This window comes from Hipposideros armiger, unplaced genomic scaffold (assembly GCF_001890085.2).
Source record: "Hipposideros armiger isolate ML-2016 unplaced genomic scaffold, ASM189008v1 scaffold_474, whole genome shotgun sequence".
Taxonomy (NCBI): domain Eukaryota; kingdom Metazoa; phylum Chordata; class Mammalia; order Chiroptera; family Hipposideridae; genus Hipposideros; species Hipposideros armiger.
Genome location: NW_017731824.1, coordinates 1315949 through 1334896, shown reverse-complemented (window position 1 = coordinate 1334896; position 18948 = coordinate 1315949). Strand labels below are relative to the sequence as shown.

Sequence of the window (18948 nt, the reverse complement as noted above, 5' to 3'; positions counted from 1 at the left end):
TGTCCTTTTGTTCTTCAGTCTAGTTGTGGAGGACGTTGCTTCACTGGCCCAAGTTGGCACCATCATTGCGCTCTTCCCAGGCGAGGCAGATCAGTCACCGGCTTCTGGACGGCCACTCATGGTGGCTTGAAGGCCGCTCACACTGGCTGCTTACTACACACAGTAGCCCATGGCAACCCACTGCCACAGGGGCTGCAGCCTACGCCGTCACCGGCAACTCACCGCAGCCCAGCTCCAGGTTGAGCTGTTGTTCAACATCTTAGCTGTGGAGGGCAGTGTCACTGGCTCTCATATATGGGATCCGAACCAGGGTCCTCTGGCGTCCCAAGCCAGTTCTTAACCATCGCGCCACTCGGCTGGCCCTGCCAGTTGTCTTAAGGCCCAGAACTGGCACAGCACTTTTCCCACCATGTTCTATTGGTCAAAGCAAGTCACAAGGCCAGTACAGACGCAAGGAGAGGGGAAACAAACTCCATCTTTTGATGCGAGGAGCACCATGCTGCATGTGTGTAGAGGGAGGGGAGGAATCATTGCAGCATCTTCGGAGAGTCTACCATATCCTTTGACCCTCCGTTTACTCATCTGAAAATGGATATTTTATTATCTATTTCAATTAGATTGATGAGAAGATTAAGAGGCATATATATGATATGTGATAGCATGTTTTAAGTTGTAAAGTGCTCAACAAGTACAAGATATTATAGTGCTGGGTGATAAAAGCAGATTGGAAGAATGAGAGATTATATAGGACTATAAAAGGAGGTAGAGGAGGTTGTTGTAATAATAACATTTGCTATGTGCCAGGCACTGCACTAAGTGCTTTATAGGTATTAACTTCTTTAAATCATCACAACAACCTTATAAGATGGCTATTTTATTGCCATTTTACAGAAAAGGAACTGCAGGCAAATGGCAGAGCCAGAATTTGAACCCAATTCTGTTTGGTTCCAAAGTCTTAACTGCACCCAGAGTTCTTTTATCACTCGTATCCTAATCATTCAGCAATTGGGTAAGGGGAGGTAGCAGCTACCCCAGAACTACTGAAACAGAAGTTCTGGAGGTGGAATCCAGAATCTGCATTTTTAAGAGCCACGTTAATGTGGGAGAAGCATTCAACCTCGCTGTATATACAGTGAGCCTTCTTAGGTTTTCCAGTAGTTCTATGACACTAAGAAGACAAGCTCAGAGGAAATTTAGGATTGCTGGTGCAGAAGAAAACTTGAATAAGAAAAGTGCCCAGCAGCAGAGAGAATAATAAAGGGCTTTAAACATAATTACATTTTCTAGAGGTTGATGCTAAAGCTAAGGAAATGAAAGTACTAGAAAGATTAGAAGCCTGACCCAACAACTTGCAATTAATTAAGTTTACATTTTATTAATTCGTCTATTTTTTGCCTCTTTGCTTTTGGGCTTGTTATTTCCTCTGCTAGAAAACCCCAAGTCCCATCTTCACCCCACCCAACTTGGCTAACATCTCTTCATTTCAGGTTTCTGGACAAAAGCGTGCCTCCTCTGGGAATGCCACCTCCTGAACCCCCGGGGGATCCCACATGTGTGCTGCACCTTCCTCCATCCTGTCATTTATAGACCCTCTATTATAAATGTTGGTTTATACTCCTTGTTCAGCACTACACTGGGAGGCCCTCGAGGGTAAGGACTGTGAAGGAAAAGAGGAGGGAGAAAAGGAGAGATTAAAAGATGAGTCTTGAACCGCTAGGTGAACCTAGGAAGTGAAGGAGCCACTGCAAAGTTGCAGTGTTTGAACTTTGAACAGGCATGAAGACTTGTTGAGACTACAAGATGAACTTTATGGAGTTTACCAAACGATAGCAGTTTGATATACGGCAGCCGCATAGTTATCTCTTCATGACAAGAGCAATTAAAAGCAGCCTAGCAAACCGGCCCCTTCAGTGATTACATGCATTTTATTTTAGCCCATATAAAACCTGGTTGAGATTTTGTAAATACAAAAGACAAGAATTTATTTATTTATTTTTTTCCTCCTATGGGCACGAATAAGTCTGATAAGTGATTTGGGCAAGTTACTTAACCTCTAACTGTTTCTTCATTTGTTAGAAAGAGATGATGAAGCTGTTCCTCCAACTTGCCATGGTGACCAAATGTGGCAATGCACGTCAAAATACCTTATGAAGAATTGGCAGATAATACTATTAACATTAACATTATTATTAACTATTATTAATAACTATAATTAACTATTATTAACATTATTCGGCGACTCTATCCCTTTTCCCCCAACCTCTCTAGCCCAGAATAAATTCCAGCAGGTATAGGGGGGAATAATAGAGTCTAGCTCTAACTTGTACGCACCTCCCTGTTACAGCAGCATCTGCCCTAATCCAGCATGGCGGCATCGGCTTCTTCATGTTCTTATCCTCAAGCTACACTAGGGGGCTTTAAAAGAACCGCCGGGTAGGTAGACTCAGCCTCTCCGACGCCCTTTGATGACGCCAAAAACCGCGCCTGAAAAGCAGGCAAAGCAAGTTTACGCAGGCGCACCGCCGCCGCGGGTGGGCGGAGCTGGTCGGCATGAGTGGCGGAGGGTCGGAGACCACTGTGGGTGGCGAGGCCGCTGCGGGCGGCGGCGAGAAGAAGAGGGACTCGCTAGGGACTGCGGGCTCGCCAGCACACCTCATTATCAAGGGTACGTAGTGGTAGGACTATCGCCCTGGTGGATTCCAGCGCAGCCCCACCTCCCAGGCGCGCCCTGTGACCCGGGACCGTGCCCCAGACCGCCCCAGCTCCCGGCGGCTTCGCGTCGGGGAGGGGAGGAGGAGAGTGAGGGGGTGGGGGCGGGAATTCGTGTCTGGTTCCCGTCTATTTCTCTGCACCAGGTGCCTCCTAGTACCTACGGACAGCCTAATCCCTCTTAATTCCTCAAAAAAACACACAAAAAACAAAAAAACCCGCAGACGTGAGCCTTTCAGCCCGCCTCCTCTTCCCCTCCCCAAACCCATAACCCCTGGGCGCAGAGCCTTTGTGGGTGCATCCTCACGACCGACTTGTAACGCTGAGAGCACCAAGATTGGGAGTCGGGAAGACCTGCGCCCCCAGGCAGATAGCTTAGGAGTTGTGTCACTTTAGGTCTTTCGCTTTACCCACTCTGACCCTGTTTGTCTGCTCTTGGGTCTTGCAAGGAGTAAATGAGATAACAAATGAAAGCGTCTTGAAGCTCTCAGCGCCATTCGCGTGTACAGATGTCCTTTTGTCATGTCTGCTTTGAGCTGGAAGGGGTTACGACCTAGTTACAACCTGGATTCTCATAGAACCTGAATTTAGTTTGATTTCCAAAGCTCACAACAACCCTGTTAACCTGCAGCAAGATCTTGCTCAAATACTGCACTTTCTCATCGCCATCCTTCCATAACCCTATCCTTACCCTATCAGCCCCACCACATTGCAGTGTTAAAGCCCTCGTAGGATTCCGGAGTCTTTCAGCACAACCTCGGGTACTGCATCTCTCCCGTGGCTGCTTATTTCACTTTAACCTTATCTGTCAGGATTGTAGGTATCCCGAACACAGCTGACCATGGGAATTTCGAGACTTCAGGTTGTCTGTCAAATCTAATTAGGATGTGGGAGTGGTGCATGGACGTTAAGACTAAATTAAAATTGTTTATATGTGCAATCTTATTGTATATGTTTTCTCCCATTCCATGGCTTGCCTTTTCACCCTGTTGAATCGTATCTTTTGATGTACAGAAGTTTTTTATTTTGATGTACTTTTTTTTTTAAAGATAATTCAGGGGAAGTTTTTCAAGTTAATCCAAAATTGAGTTGTAATTGAAAATAATGTCTAAACTGTCATTGGCTTTTTTAATGGAATCATTCATTCTTTTCATTCTGAAAAAAATCTATTTTTAGTTTATCTTATTTGAAGACTGTCAATTGTAAACAGATACTTATTGAATTTTATTGCCAGAATCTAGTGAAAGGAAACATAAATAAATGATTTCAATATTTATGCTCTGGGTCTTTGAGGGTTTCCAGCCCATGGGTGGGCGTTAGGAGGCGGAGACTGGGAAACAGGAGGGGCTTCCTGGAAGATGGAGTGTCTGATCTGAGTCTTGAGGAATAAAGTATTAGTAGTTAAGAAAAGTGGGCAAGGGTATTTTGGACTTAGTTTGGAACAGCAGGAGCAAAGGCATGGAGGGCTGAAACAGCATGGCATGTTTGGGGAACTACACGTATTGCTACAGTGTGACTCAGAGGTCGAGTTTGGTGGAAATCAGACCATAGAAGATGTCTTGCCTTTTTAAGGAGGTTGGACTTTTTCTTTAATGGCAGGAAACTTTCCAACAATAATAAGTACAAGAATCATGTGGCTAGATTTGTACTTTAAGTGGAGCACTCAGGCAGATAGTAGTTGGTCTTCATCTTGTGGATTGCATACTTGTGAATCCGCCTGCTTTCTAAGATAAGTTTATAACTCCAAAATCAATATTTGTGGTGCTTTCACAGTCATTCCCACATATACAGAGTAGAGAAAAAGTTGAGTTGCCCTATGCGCACATTCATACCTGAGGTTGAACAAGGCAACACTCTGCTTTTTGTTTCAGCTCATACTGTAAACAAGTGTCCCTTTTGTTTTGTATTTAGTGCCACGTTTTCTGTGCTTTTTGTTGGTGATTTTGCTGTTTAAAATGATGTCCAGGTGTAGTGCTGATGTGTTCCTAAGCACAAGCAGGCTGTGACGTGCCTTTCAGAGAACATACTTGTGTCAGAGAAGCTTCTTTTTGTCTTGAGTGCAGTGTTAATCAACAGTCCAGAAAAAGGAAGGAAATTCACCAATTGTCTATATGTGAGGCCACTCTGAAAAGTCTAAGGTAACATTTAGTGTGATGAAGCAATGGAAAAGCAGCTAAATTTGTGAATTTATAAAACGATGACTGATAGAGAAAGCATAGTGGATTGCACTGTTGTGAAGCTGAAAGCCAAAGAAATTTAGGGTCAGTTACCAAAGGTCAGGAAAATGTTCAACCCTTCTGGTTGCTGGCTGGCACTTTCAAATGTGGGACAGTGTGAACAATGTTAGACTTGCAGGTAAAGGAGGTTCTGCAGAACTTTAAAAATACTTGCTAAGGGTTGTACAGGAAAAAGTGCTATTGGAAAAGCAGATTTTAAAACAGTGTGTTTTACAAGGATCTTGGTACACGAACTTATGACACACATAGCATTTTGTTTGACTGACAAAAATGTGACCAGAGGCTTGCAGGAACCTAACCCTATATTTACAGTAGGAACAATAGTTCAGTATTCACTAGTTCATTGTTCGAGGCAACTTTATAAACCTAACTACTGCAAATAATGAGAATTGACTCTGTAGAGTGGGTTGGAGAGAGGTGTGACTGTAGGTGAAGGTCGAGTGAGACAAGCCGGGATGGGAAAAGGATGGGTCTGAGAGTCTGAGAAGCCGTGAGGAAGAAGAGCATCTGTATAGTAACACTGTGGGCTTATCAGGGGAAACTTGCTATGTGATAAATTGTTCCTTAAGATATGCAAAAATCCACATACTATATTAAAGACCTCCAAATTCAGGGCCAGGGAAAAACTTCTGCTTTTACTAGATAATGAGAGAGCTGCAGTTTACTGTGTTCCTCCTTGTTCTGGAGTCACACCGCATATTGGCCTTCCATTTAAGTGCTTAGCTCTATCTTTTATGTGAAGGGATATTTATCTAACTCCCTCATTAGAGTATGAACTTTTAGAGAACAAAATATCTTTTGTATGTCAACAAAAGAATGATTTGCATGTAGCAACGCTAGGGTTGGATTTATATGAAAATCTGTAGCTTACATTTAGATTATTTGTAGAGAATTTATTTGTAATCCTTGGGACTCCTATGAACTCTGAATTATTATAATGTATTTGTTTTGTTATAATGTTTTAACAAAACTAATTAGTGGTTTAACTTCTGTGGTAATGTGTATTTCAGAATCTTCCCCCACCCCCTCCAAATCTTTACTGTCTTAAACTCTGGAGCACAGGCAAGGCTGTAGAAGCCATCATTATCCACTTCTAAACAGAATTGGATTATCTCTCCAAAGGTTAAGTAAATTCCCATTATATAATATCAAGCCACAGAAACAGATCTCCCAAAATCAACAAAGCTTAATGGCTTCTTAGTCATACAGAAAAATACCTGTTAACTCATATATCCACTCTGGATATTATAAATAATTTGGTCTCTGAGATACTCACTAGAGAGAGAGAATTTCAGGACAATATAGTAAGTGGTATCATGGAACTATGCATATATGCCCTGGGTGCTTTGGGAGTTTAAAGTAGGGATAGAATGAATGCTACTTTGGAGAAAGTGTGATGTCTGAGCAGTTTTGGAGGAAGAACCAGGATTAGGTAGTTGGGGAATGTTCCAGGTGGTGACAATAGTATGAACTGTGGCAAGGGTGCATGAGGCAGCATGGTGTGTTTGGAAAGCTGCAGGCAGTTCAGAACTGCCAACACGTGGGGAGATGAGGCTAGAGCCAGACCCACATAGGAGGACCTTATGTGGCTTCTGAGGAGGCTTGGACCTGAGCCTCTTAGGCTGTTGTGTTTCAGAGACACTAATGCTTATTGAGGTATGAATAGAAACTCTTTGCAAATCGGTGGTCTTATCAAATAAGGTCCATAAATTCCTGCATGGCAGAGCCCTCACTTGGATGTTCATAAATCCTGTCAGTATACTATAGGGTCCCAGAAGACCAGAGGTAAAGGAATCCATCTAACTTGATTTTATCTAATGTTTCCCAGACTTAACTACCGTATTTGCCGGCGTATAAGACGATTTTTTGGCCCTGAAAAATATGCCTCCAAGTGGGGGTTCGTCTTATACGCCAGGTACACTCCAGATAGACTGCCCATAGTGCTTGCCCCGTGCCATAGTGGCCTCCCGATGCCCGCCCACTTCATTCCACATACCGTTCAGGCATCAGCAGCGCTGCTGGGTGTATGCTCGGCTGTTATGCGATTTTGCTGTTATGCGATTTTACCACACTCGCAAAATCGCACACAGCCGACCATATAACAAACTCTGTATTTTGAGTGGAAATGTTAGGGGGTCGTCTTATACGCCCAGTCGTCTTATACGCCGGCAAATACGGTAAGCATAATTTTTTAAACAATGAACTCTTTTATCTTCTTAGACAACTGTTCTGGGTAATGACCCATTGAAAGATTTAAGCAAAAGTAGTACCTTTATTTATGTTTTTTTTTACTTAGCATACTTCCCAAAATGTATCCTAATAAAACTCATTAAGACAGAGAATTGAAATTTGCCCCATTGCATGTCTGCAAACATAAGAAATATGAGGAACAGATTATACCAATGAGTGAACATGAATAATACATGTTCTTATTTGGAGATTTAATTCTTCTAGAAATTTTGAAGTTTACCTCTTAAACTATATGGTTTTTACTAAATAGAATGAATAGAACGATTCACCAAAAACAGTTAAAATTCAAACTTTTTAATTATGACTTTTTTAGACCTACCAAAAAGTATAGTGGCTCATAATGAACACTCATCACCCATCTTAATAAATAAACATTAAAAGACCGCTGTGTATATCTTGCTCTAATTGTCACTCTCCCTCCTCTAAAGGTAACCACTGTCTTGAATATGGCATTTATTGTTCTCATACATTTCTTTATAATTTTTTTGTTTCTGTATGTATCCTGAAAGAAAGTATCATGTTGAATGTTTTTAAAGTCTATATAAATAGTTTTATCCTTCTGAAATTTTTTTGGTTCAGCATTATATTTGTGGGGTTTTTCCATGTTGATATAACTCTAGTGTATTCATTTTACTTGCTGATTTATAGTATTCCATACTATGAGTATGTTTAGATTGTTCCCTTTTTTTCTTTTGACATTACACTCATGCTGTAGTAAATATTTATAAGTATCTCTCTCATTTGTGTAAGAGGTTTTTACAGCATATAGGTAGGCACAGAGTTGCTAGGTATACATGTCTTGAGCTTTATGAGATATTACCAAATTGCTCTCAATAGAATACAAATTGCTCTGTATAGTTTACTGGCAGCAGATGAGATTTCCTCTTAACTCAAAATCTAAAATAGATTTTAACCTTCATATTCATGGGAAATGGGACAGATAAAACAAGCTAGAGATTGTGCTACTTAGTGTGGATTAACCTTGAATTTCATTTTGTTGTTACAGATCTTGGAGAAATTCATTCAAGGCTTTTAGATCACAGACCAGTTATTCAAGGCGAAACCCGTTATTTTGTGAAAGAATTTGAAGTGAGTATTTAAAACTTATTTTGTAAAAATACTGCCCTAACTGTTAGTGTATTAATATACAGAAGGGAAATGCTCTAGTTTTAAATTTTCTGATTTCTGTTCATATGTTCATAAAATCTACAAAGTAAAAATTAAGATTCATTACCATTAATAGAAGGAGCACAGGACTAGGCAGCAGGCGACTTGGGCTCAAGTTCTTTTGCCTGCTCTGGGGTATTTAATGCCTGTCATTCTCAATTTTTTTTAATCTATACAAAGAGATATAGTGAGAGAGAAAAAAAGATTTTAAAGACGGATGGGTCTAGGTTTTCCAGACCCATTTTCTATATTATTTTCTCAGTTGAGGCATTAGCACCCACCCAGAGCACTCAAGCTAAAACACGAGAGTCATCCTTGGCTATTCCCTCCCCTCTAGGGCCCATATTCAGTGTCCACATCTTCCAGATGTTACCTCACAAATCTCTACACCTGCTGACTTGTGTGCCTGCTTTATCCACCCAGTCACATCCAGTCTTTACCCCACTGCCAGAGTGCTCTGACATTATTTCACTTTTTAAAATCCTTTGAAAATCTTTGCCATCTACAGGCTAAAGTCCAAGCGTCCTTCTGTGACCTGGCCCCTGCCTTTCGAGCTGAACCACACCTTGCATGCTATGTTCCAGCAATACTAATAACACCCTGCCATCCTGTTTCCTATTACTGTTGTTTTGCTCATATATAATTGGCTCATGTGCATTAAACAGTAACATTGCAAACTACTATTGAATAGGTAGTAAATGGTGTTACACAAACAATTTTGTGATTATGTGTAAGTTGGGATTCTATTTTCATGTGTCTCCAACCATTCAGGAAGTCTAAACCTGCCAGAAGGAGAGACCCTTTTCATAAACTGTTTAAAACTACAGAAACCCTGTGATACAGAGCACTAAAGGTTGAAGGACAGAGCTGTAGAGTTAGACTATTTCTGGGTTCAACAGGCTCTTACGCAAAATCTGCATAATACCTACTTCACAGGGTAGTCATGGAGATTAAAGGTATGTGTGCATGTGCATGCACACGTGTCCATATGTGTGTGTATCTTAGAATATTATCTGGTGCCTAGGAATAGCTGTTAGTTGTCTTCATTATTATTGTTGTGGGATAACTCGGAAAGTTATCCAGAGACTATTCCATTATCATACTAGGTAAAGATTATTACCAATTCCTTAGTGAGACTAATGTAGAAAAAGGAGCGAGAGTAAAATCTCACTGTCTTCTCTGCTCAGTCTCTCAAAGCTAAGATCAAGATGTTGGCCAAACTTTGTTTTTATTAGGGGCTCTGTGTTCTCTCCCGAATTCACGTGGTTATGGCAGGACTCAGTTCTTTGCTGTGGTAGAATGAAGTTCCCATTTCCTTGCTTGCTGTCAGCCAGGGGCCCCTCTTAGCTCCTAGAGGCCACGCACATTCCTTGCCACATGGCTCCTTCCATTTTCAAAGCCGTAAATGGAGCCTCTGTCACATGGAATCCCTCCCATGCTTGCCAAGGAGGACTCAGTCCCTCTTAAGTCAGGCCCACTGAGGATAATCTCCCTTTCTTTTTTTTTTAAAGATTTTTATTGGGGAATTGGGGGAAGGGGAACAGACAAGTTGCTGTCCTTTTGGTCTTCAGTCTAGTTGTGGAGGACATTGCTTCACTGGCCCAAGTTGGCACCATCATTGCGCTCTTCCCGGGCGAGGCAGATCAGTCGCCGGCTTCTGGACGGCCGCTCACTGAGGCTGCTGGCTGCTCACGCTGGCTGCTGGCTAACACGGTAGCCCATGGCAACCCACTGCCACAGGGGCTGCAGCCTACGCCATCGCCGGCAACTCATGGCAGCCCAGCTCCAGGTTGAGCTGTTGTTCAGCATCTTAGCTGTGGAGGGCAGTGTCACTGGCCCTCATATGTGGGATCCGAACCGGGGCCCTCTGGTGTCCCCATCCAGTTCTTAACCACCGCGCCACTCGGCCGGCCCGATACTCTCCCTTTCTTAAAGTCAACTGACTTGGGACCTTAATTATATATGCAGGATATCTTTACAGCAGCACCTAGATTAGGGTTTGATTTGAATAACAGAGGTGTGTATACACTAGGAGCGGAGGTCTGGGGGGCCATCTTAGAATTCTGCCTTTTCTTGTTTTTTACTTGTTTATTACCTGTCTTCCTTCATTAGAATATAGGTACCACGAGAATAAGGACTTAGCTTTTTTTATTTTCCATTGTATCAAAAATGCCAAAGATAATGTCTGGTGTATTGTAGGTAGTTAATATGATTGAGAAGAATGAGTAGCAAAACTTGAACTAAAGTTGGGTTTTCTGACATTCAGTGATGTCATAAGTCTTTTTTTTTCATAAGTCATCTTTTTTATTAGTCTGGTTAATTTGAAATACTGAATAGTTTTTATCTTAAAAAATTTTGTAAATATACCTTTAAATATCTACTCTATATTAAAAGAAGCATAGGATTTTGGAATTAAGGTGGATTCCTTAATCCAACTTCTTCACTTCATAAAAAGTGAGCCCAGAGATGGAAAACAATGTGTGAAATGTCATACAGCTAATTAGTGGCTGAGTTATCCCTAGAATACAGGTGTCATTATACTTATATCATTGTTCTTTAAATAATGTAGATGGTTTCTGTCAAAGGGTTATACAAGTGAAACTGAGTCGTAGATGGAAGATTAAGGAAGTGTTATTTTTATGCTGTTGAATATGTTATATTCAGGAGCTCACTTCCTGTTGAAGCCAATACCTCTTTTAATGAGGATGGAAGATAGTTGTCAAGAGTATGTTTCTAAGAGGAGAGGAATGACAGTCAACCCTCCTTAAGGGCTCTGCATCCACGGATTGAAAATATTCAGGAAAAAAAGTTACATTGTTGCTGAGGTGTGTTATGTAGTTAGGCCTATGATGGTTGTGTCTGTACTGAACATGTTTTCTTGTCATTATTCCCTAAACAATGCAGTGTAACTATTTATAAAGTATTTACATTGTATTAGGTATTATAGGTAATTTAGAGATGATATAAAGTATACTTGAGGATGTACTCAGGTTATATGCAAATACTGTGCCATTTTATTTATTTTATTTTATTGTATTGTATTATTTTTTTTAGCTGAGCCATCTTGCCACCTGTTGGCAGCTCAGCAGCAGCTCAGCTCGAGCTGGGAATCGAACTGGCGACCCTGTTACTCAGAGCTCGCACTCTTGAGCAAGCTCTTAACCACCTAAGCCACTTGGCCGGCCCCTGTGCCATTTTATTTAAGGAATTTAGGCAGCCTAGGATTTTGGTATCTGCGGGGGGAGGGAGTCCTGAGATCAGTCTTCCATGCAAACCAAGGGACAACTGTAGCTGCACTCTGCATTGTTAAGCTAAGTTTGAGCCCTTACCTTCAACTAAATGTAATATAATGCCTTTTCCAGTCTTTTCACTCAATGATCTCCCCAGTTGGCCTTCCTGAGGGTTTAGGGTAGCACAGAATCTTTCCTACATATCAGGCTCAGCTACCTTTCCTGTATATTCTAACATTTCCCCTCAAATTAGAAGAGAAAAGCTGAACACATTTTAAAGACGTTAGAGTTAAAAGGATATCTGCATTACTTACAATTCTTTTCAATCTTGGTCCAAACTGTAACATCCTCTAATTAGCACAGGTGGGCTTCACCCAGGATCAGATGGCTGGACAGAGCAATGGTGAAGCAGAGCTATGAGTACTTCCTGGAAGTTTCTTCTTCTCTATGCCACTTACATGTAGTTCACTTGAAGAAAAACTGGCTAGGATTTAAAGCTAAAGTTGTTTATAGTTTATGTACTTTAAAAAGTTAACACTCAAGGCAATCATCATCGCTTTGAAATTTAATTTCTAAGAGAAGGGAATAAGTGCCACATGGTGGCAGCGTTACTTAAATTATTGAAGTTCTATTTTAATATTTTAAGCTCTCTTTTTGTGTTTGTATTTCTGGACAGTTGACTGTGTTTCTCCCGACTTTATACAAATCTTTTATTCCCTTGATTCCAGTGGACATTGTGGACAGAGAGCCCCTTGTGGCCCTTTCAGTGAGCATCAGTCTGGCAGTGTCAGTGGGTGGAGGCATTGTCTTCTGTACCGTCTTCCTTCTAGCCATAGAGGAGATGTCACGGCCCCGCATGTGAAACAGGAGAGACCCACAGGAATCGTTGTTTATGATGTACTTGCTTATGGGGTCTGTGGTCCTGTACAAGTTCCTCATTTCATTTTTGGCAGACTTTGTTCTTTGAATGCTTTGTTAAACAGTTATTGAGTACTAAGGTATGTGAATAAGGAATGTGTTTAGTTACTAGTAACAGATACCTGAAAAATAGTGGCTTTAACAAGTGTTTATTTTTCTCTCACAATCCCCAGAGCCTGGGCCTGGTGTGGTGCTCTGCAGTGTCAGCTCTTTTTCTGACTTTTCCTTCTACCTCCCTAGGGTGTTGCTCTTATCTTTATGCTATAAGATGGCTTTGGGAGCTCCATCCATGACATCTGCATTTCATGTAGCAAAAAGGAAGGCAGGTGGGAAACAGCTAGCAGTCTCTGTATAAACACATTTACTATACCAAATAGTATTGGGTGTTGCTAGGAAGAGAGAAGAGGCGAATAGATCCCAAGCTGTCACACTAGACATGTAAAAATTCATAAGAAACAGCCTCTAGCTCCAGGAAGTTTACAGTCAAGGGAGAAGAAAGACATATAAACAAAGAGTTTTAATGGTGGAATTATGATAAAATAAGCACAAAGTACTTGAGATCTCAGAGGAGAAAACAACCCCAGAAACAACTCCCAACAGAGCTGGGAGGAAAATTTTCATAAAGGGAATGATGTTTGAGCTGAGACGGAAAAACAGATGTTAGATAGGGAAAAAAATGGATGATTAAAATTAGAGGCAAAAAATGGTGTTCAGATAACTACAGTAATTACAGGAGTTGGGAGGGATTGTTTTGATGAGTTTCAGTATGGGTTGAATTGATCAAAAGAAAATCCCTTAAAAGGCAAGACAAACTAGAATTTCACTTGACATCCTGTCCTCTCATTTTTAGATTATTAGAGTCAGATTATTAAATATATGGATAAAGTCGGTCTCATATAACATGTAATAAATATATGTATACACAATATGGTCTTAACCCTTGTGGACGGACCAGTTTTGTAATTAAAAGAAAACATAGAGTTATTATATCAGTCTTTCATTTCCTCTCTAGTACTCTCAAATTTTTAATGTATTTGTTACAGTAACTATACTAATATAATTAATAATTGCTAATATTTTTAAGTGCTTAGTGTCAAGCACTTTTTTAAGCACATTACATGAGCACTTGTTATTAATTTCGACCTAAGAAAAATTAACTGTGTATGTAATTTTTGGGGTGTTATACATTGGAGGCCAGATTTCATTAGTGCTGAGCTCTGTTCTGAGAATTTTCACCCCAGAAATAACATGCATATACAAATAAAAAGATGTTGGATTATAGTCTTTCTTTTGTAATAGATGTCAATGGTCTGCTTTAGTCAAAATGAGCAGCATAAAAACAAGCACATACCAGACAGTAGGTAAGTTTAAGGGTAGAGACTGTTTCTAATATGCTATCTTGTGGAACACTTATCATTGGGCTTATTTGTTGTTTAATTATCATCATTAATGGGCTGTTAGAGAGGTGAGGCTACAAATTCACTTACTACAATGTGTGTCTACCAGTTTGCCTGCTACAAGAAATAACTTTAAGTGGTTCTTAACTTTAGGAGGTCATGGGCTCCCTGCAAAATTTTTTCTTCCAGAAAAATTCAGACATATATATTGAATTTCAGTGCAGTTTCAAGGGGATTCTGGAACCCTAAAGCCCATCAATGGACCCCAGAGTAAGACCTGTACTCTGAATGGAGCTGTCGAACTCCCCTCTCTCTTGTTTGTTATCTTTGTATTTGAATTGAGATACCATTCTCTTGCATCCTAATAAACAAATTAATTTACCATAAGGGATGAAACAATCTCCCCTAGTCTTCATTCTTCCAAATTCCAGTGCCGCCTGAAGAAGATGGTAGCAGCTGTGGTATAGATTTTTTTTCCTCTTTGATTCTATCTATAAAAATAGAGCAACTAGTATAGCAAAACCAAGCAACATCTTTAAAACCAGGGGAAAAGGTACCTTGAAAATACAAAATGACCAAATCACCAACAGCTGAAAAGCTTTTATGGCATCAGAAAATGCTGGAGGAATTGGAGGGAAGGTAGAGAGAGGGTCTTGTGAAGCCTTGAGTGCTAGAAAACCTCAAAATTACCTTCAGGTATACTTGGAAAGCTTGATGGGCCATTTTGAGAAGAGCAGCAGAAACTGGGAAGGGTCTTCACAGGCCCCAGTTGATGAGCGAGCACTAGCAAACCACAGGAAAGTTTCAGGGAACTGAAGCAGTCTGAGTTTGGAACTCACAGACCAAAACCCCTTCCCAGAGCAAGGCCCTGCACTGTGGAGAAACTATAGGAATTTGAATACTTTGTAAAACAGTGAAAAGGGAGTTTTAGAACTTTGAATTTAGAAAGGCTGTCCTGATTACTCCCTTCTAAAGATAGAGGAAAACGAATTTCACTTTTTAAGCAGGAGTCAAATACCACATACATTTATTAGCGGGTAAGAGCAGAATTATGTCCTTTAAGGCAATGAAAGTAAGAAAGCTATGACCACAAAAAAAAAGATAAAAACTATTACCTAATATATATATATATGTTTTGGTTTTTATTTGAAGATTTTATTGGGGAATTGGGGGAGGGGAACAGTATTGGGGAAGGGAAACAGGCAAGTTGCTGTCCTTTTGCTCTTCAGTCTAGTTGTGGAGGACGTCGCTTCACTGGCCCATGTTGGTATTATCATTGCGCTCTTTCCTGGTGAGGCAGTCACTTGCCAGCCATTGGACGACAGCTCACGAAAGCTCACGCCCACTGCAGTCCCACTGCAGCCTAGCCATCGCTGGTGACTCACTGCAGCCCAGCTCCAGGCCGAGCTGTTGTTAACCATCTTAGCTGTAGAGGGCGGTGTCACTGGTCCTCATGTGGAATCCAAACCGGGACTGGGCTGTTCAGAGCTGGTGTCCCAAGCCAACTCTTAATCAGTGTGCCACTCGACCGGCCCTATTACCTAATATTTTTAAATGAGCTTAGGAAATGTAAGAAAATTATACAAGTGAGGAAAAAATGATGTAAGTCAAAATTATAAAAATTCATAAATGATTGGATAAAATAGAGAAAATAAAAGATGAGCTGAAAAATAACAGGAAAAATTAATTTTGAAAAATATTTTAGCAATGAAAATTAAACTAGAAGGAACACAAGGGTGAATAAATACAATGGGTTAAGTGAAATTGAAAATACGAAGTTCTAAAATTTAAGACATGGCTAAAGATATAAAAATAATTCAAGAGAAAAGAGTAGTTATGAGGTAAATATAGAATATCCAGTATATTCATGATCATTAGCCCCTAGAGAAGAAAATTGATGCAATGTAATATAACAAATGTAAAATCTAGAATTCAAGAAAATTTTCCTTAAATAAAAACATTAATGACATTTTATTGAAGGGGGCACTGCATTTAGGGAAAATTAACCCAGAACAGCCAACACTGAAATATTTTTTAATAAATCTATTGGGCTTTATAGAAATAAATTTCTTTGGGCAACCAGACAAAATGGCTATGTCCTTTATTAGGGGTAGAAAATCTGATTATTAGCAGATTTACCTGTCTTATGCCAAAAGACAATGGAGTAACAACCAGGGGATTTGTATCTAATAGCAAAACAGCTATAGGGAGCACAGATCCACTCTTAGGGTCATCCAAGGACTCTGGGAACATTGTTCTCATGAGCCTTTCCTGAGGAATCTATTATATAATAAACAGAATGACTTTCAGACAACGAAAATAATTGGAGAGACTTTACCTAATGACAGTTGGTAAGCATTAAATATACGAGTATATTTACTTATAGAACTAAGACTAAATGATGGTTATAAAGGGGACAGTATAATACGGCTCTGTGTTCTGACAGTATAGATACAGTCTATCAAAATATGGAAGGAGAGGGAAGGGCAGATGAAAAGTAGACTATCCTCACTTGTTGCCTTATAAATATTAACTGGGAGTAAGAGGATACTATTTCAAATTGGGTCTTGAGGGAGAGGGAAAGACTAGAGAAAGAAGAGATAATTGCCTATATTAATAGTGCTTATTGTAGGGAACTAGTAGACAATAGCCACAAAAAGTGACATTATATAAAGTATTAGTGTAAACATAACCCTGAGAGCAAAAATGCCAACTTTTCTAAATACTGAAAGATATATCAAAAAGAACAAATAGACCACATGATATAAAGATTGTGTGTGTTTATGAATTTGACTCATAAAGTGAGGTAAGTCTATATATCATGTTTCTGTTTAAGAAGGAAAGAAATATATATGTACACTTATACATATGTATATATATATATGTTTACATATGCATTGTCTATACTTACACGTGTATAGGGATGTATATCCTTACACTTAAAACAATGGTAGAATTAACATTTTAAAATGATTACCTAAAGGGAGTGATAGAGGGAATGGGATGTAGAGGATGGGGATAGAAGCTAGACATTTTGGAGTATCTGTATTTTAGATATGTAATTTTGGAGCTATGTAAATATTTTACATAAATAAAAGAAAATTAAATTTTAAGGAGCAATCCCCCAAAATGTAAAAAAGCAAACCTATGTTTCTAGATGTTGGCATTGCCACACAGAGAGAAATTGTTCCAAATAACTTTTAAAACACAGTAATTTAACCATACAGAACAAAAACAAAAAAACACTCAAGCTGTTTTCATTAATCATAGTATTAATATTGTTATTTAATTGAATTGGTGATAAAACAAATGAGTAATTATGTTTGTGATATGGGAAGTGGGAAGAGATTAGACAGGAAGGTAATTAAAAACACTGTAGTCCTGAATTTGTTTGGCTATGTGTATGAACTTAAAAGTGTCTTTTCTTTAAAAAAAAAAAAAGCAAAAACCTATTTCCTAACCTTGTCTACTGCAAGACCTAGGATAAAATGACTCATTAGCAGTGAGCACCCCTAGTGCTCAGTCTCTAAATGCCATTTTTAAAAATACTTTTTATTTTTCATTACAGTTGACATACAATATTAAATTAGTTTCAGATGTACAACATAGTGATTAGACATTGATACAACTTACAAAGTGATCACTTGAATAAATCTAGTACCCATCTGAAACCATATATAGTTATTACAATATTATTGACTATATTCCCTATGCTGTACTATACATCCCCATACCATTTTAAAATATTAGTGGTATGTAGAAATCTGATTGTAAGTCGGGGCCAGGATATGTACAAGATGAGCCTGGAGCATCAGGTCATAACAGAAAGCAAAGAAGCTACTAAGGAGCACCAGAGTTTTGTCTAAAGCATTCCAAAGCCGTTACAGAATAGGCTCCCACTGGACAAAGACAGGACAATTTAAGCACCAATAAAGAGAAATACTATAATGGATGAAAAAGTTCAAATGTTTTTAAATCTATGAGTCACAGTTACATGTAAAAACAAACAAACCTTTAGAGAATACTAGGGCACCAAATCATTGTTTTTAAAACTGATAAATAAAGGAAATGATCGAGTGTTTTATTTTGCCTTTTATGAGCAATCCTCAGAGTAATTAAATAATTGATGAGAGGAAATTTCTCTTTATGGAGGTATTCCTGCTAAGAAATGAAAACAGAATGATAGCAACATCCTGTGGAAAGTATACAACTCACCTCTGAAATATTCTTTATAAACAAAAAACAAAACCCTGAATCTAATCAAGTCTCTAGTTCTAACTGCTAATTACAGGAAAGAGAAGAGACAAAGGAACAGGTTAAATTACACCGCGGGGATTCATTCAGTAAAAAACAGACTGTAGAAACTGCAGAACAAATGACTCACTTTTTTTCAATAAATTGCTAGGGGGAAAAAGTGATGTAAGTAAATCTATAAATTAAAAAAGATTTAAGAAACATACCAACCAATTGCAGTGTAAGAATCTTATTGGATTTTGTTTTAAATTGGGGGATAAAAAAACATTTATGTGACATTTGAGGGAATGCTCCCTTGATTTTTAATGTTATTAAAGATTTGTTGAGTGTGTGTATGAGAGAAAGAGGAGAGGGGAGAACAGGTGGTCTTGTATCTTTTTCTAAAGAGAAGTTTTTGTCTTTTAAAGGTAGGTGTTGAAATATTTATAGTCAAAATGATACATTGTCTGGGATTTGCTTCAAAAGAATCTATGGGGGAGTGAGGCAGCCAATTGGGGGGAGGGGAGTTGTCACTTTGAGGGGTAAAAAGTATAATTAATAATGTTGTAACTATTTTGTAGGTGTCAGATGGTCATATGTCTTGTTAGGGAGACCACTTCATGGATGAGGTAGAGGTTTGATCACTGCACTGTACACCTGAAGCTGATGTTGTATAATATTGTATGTCAACTATAATTGAATATATATATATAGTCACTGGATGTGGAGTATAGTGTGGGAGTGGAGTCAATGGAATTGTAATAGATATGTATGATATCCGGGGAGTGGGGGGAGGAGTGGGGCGGC

The 18948-nt window shown here is 39.3% G+C and overlaps 1 protein-coding gene across 2 annotated transcripts in view; it reads left to right on the top strand.

Annotated features, from left to right (window-relative positions):
* Window positions 1-2521: 2521 nt before the first annotated feature.
* BLOC1S5 (biogenesis of lysosomal organelles complex 1 subunit 5) overlaps window positions 2522-18948 on the top strand; it is a 45812-nt gene continuing 29385 nt past the window's right edge. For both annotated transcript variants that reach the window (XM_019666559.1, XM_019666558.1), the window contains exons 1-2: window positions 2522-2665; window positions 8203-8285. In XM_019666559.1, the coding sequence (XP_019522104.1) occupies window positions 2551-2665; window positions 8203-8285 (198 nt within the window). In that variant the 5' untranslated portion in view covers window positions 2522-2550. The remainder of the gene's footprint in view (window positions 2666-8202; window positions 8286-18948) is intronic.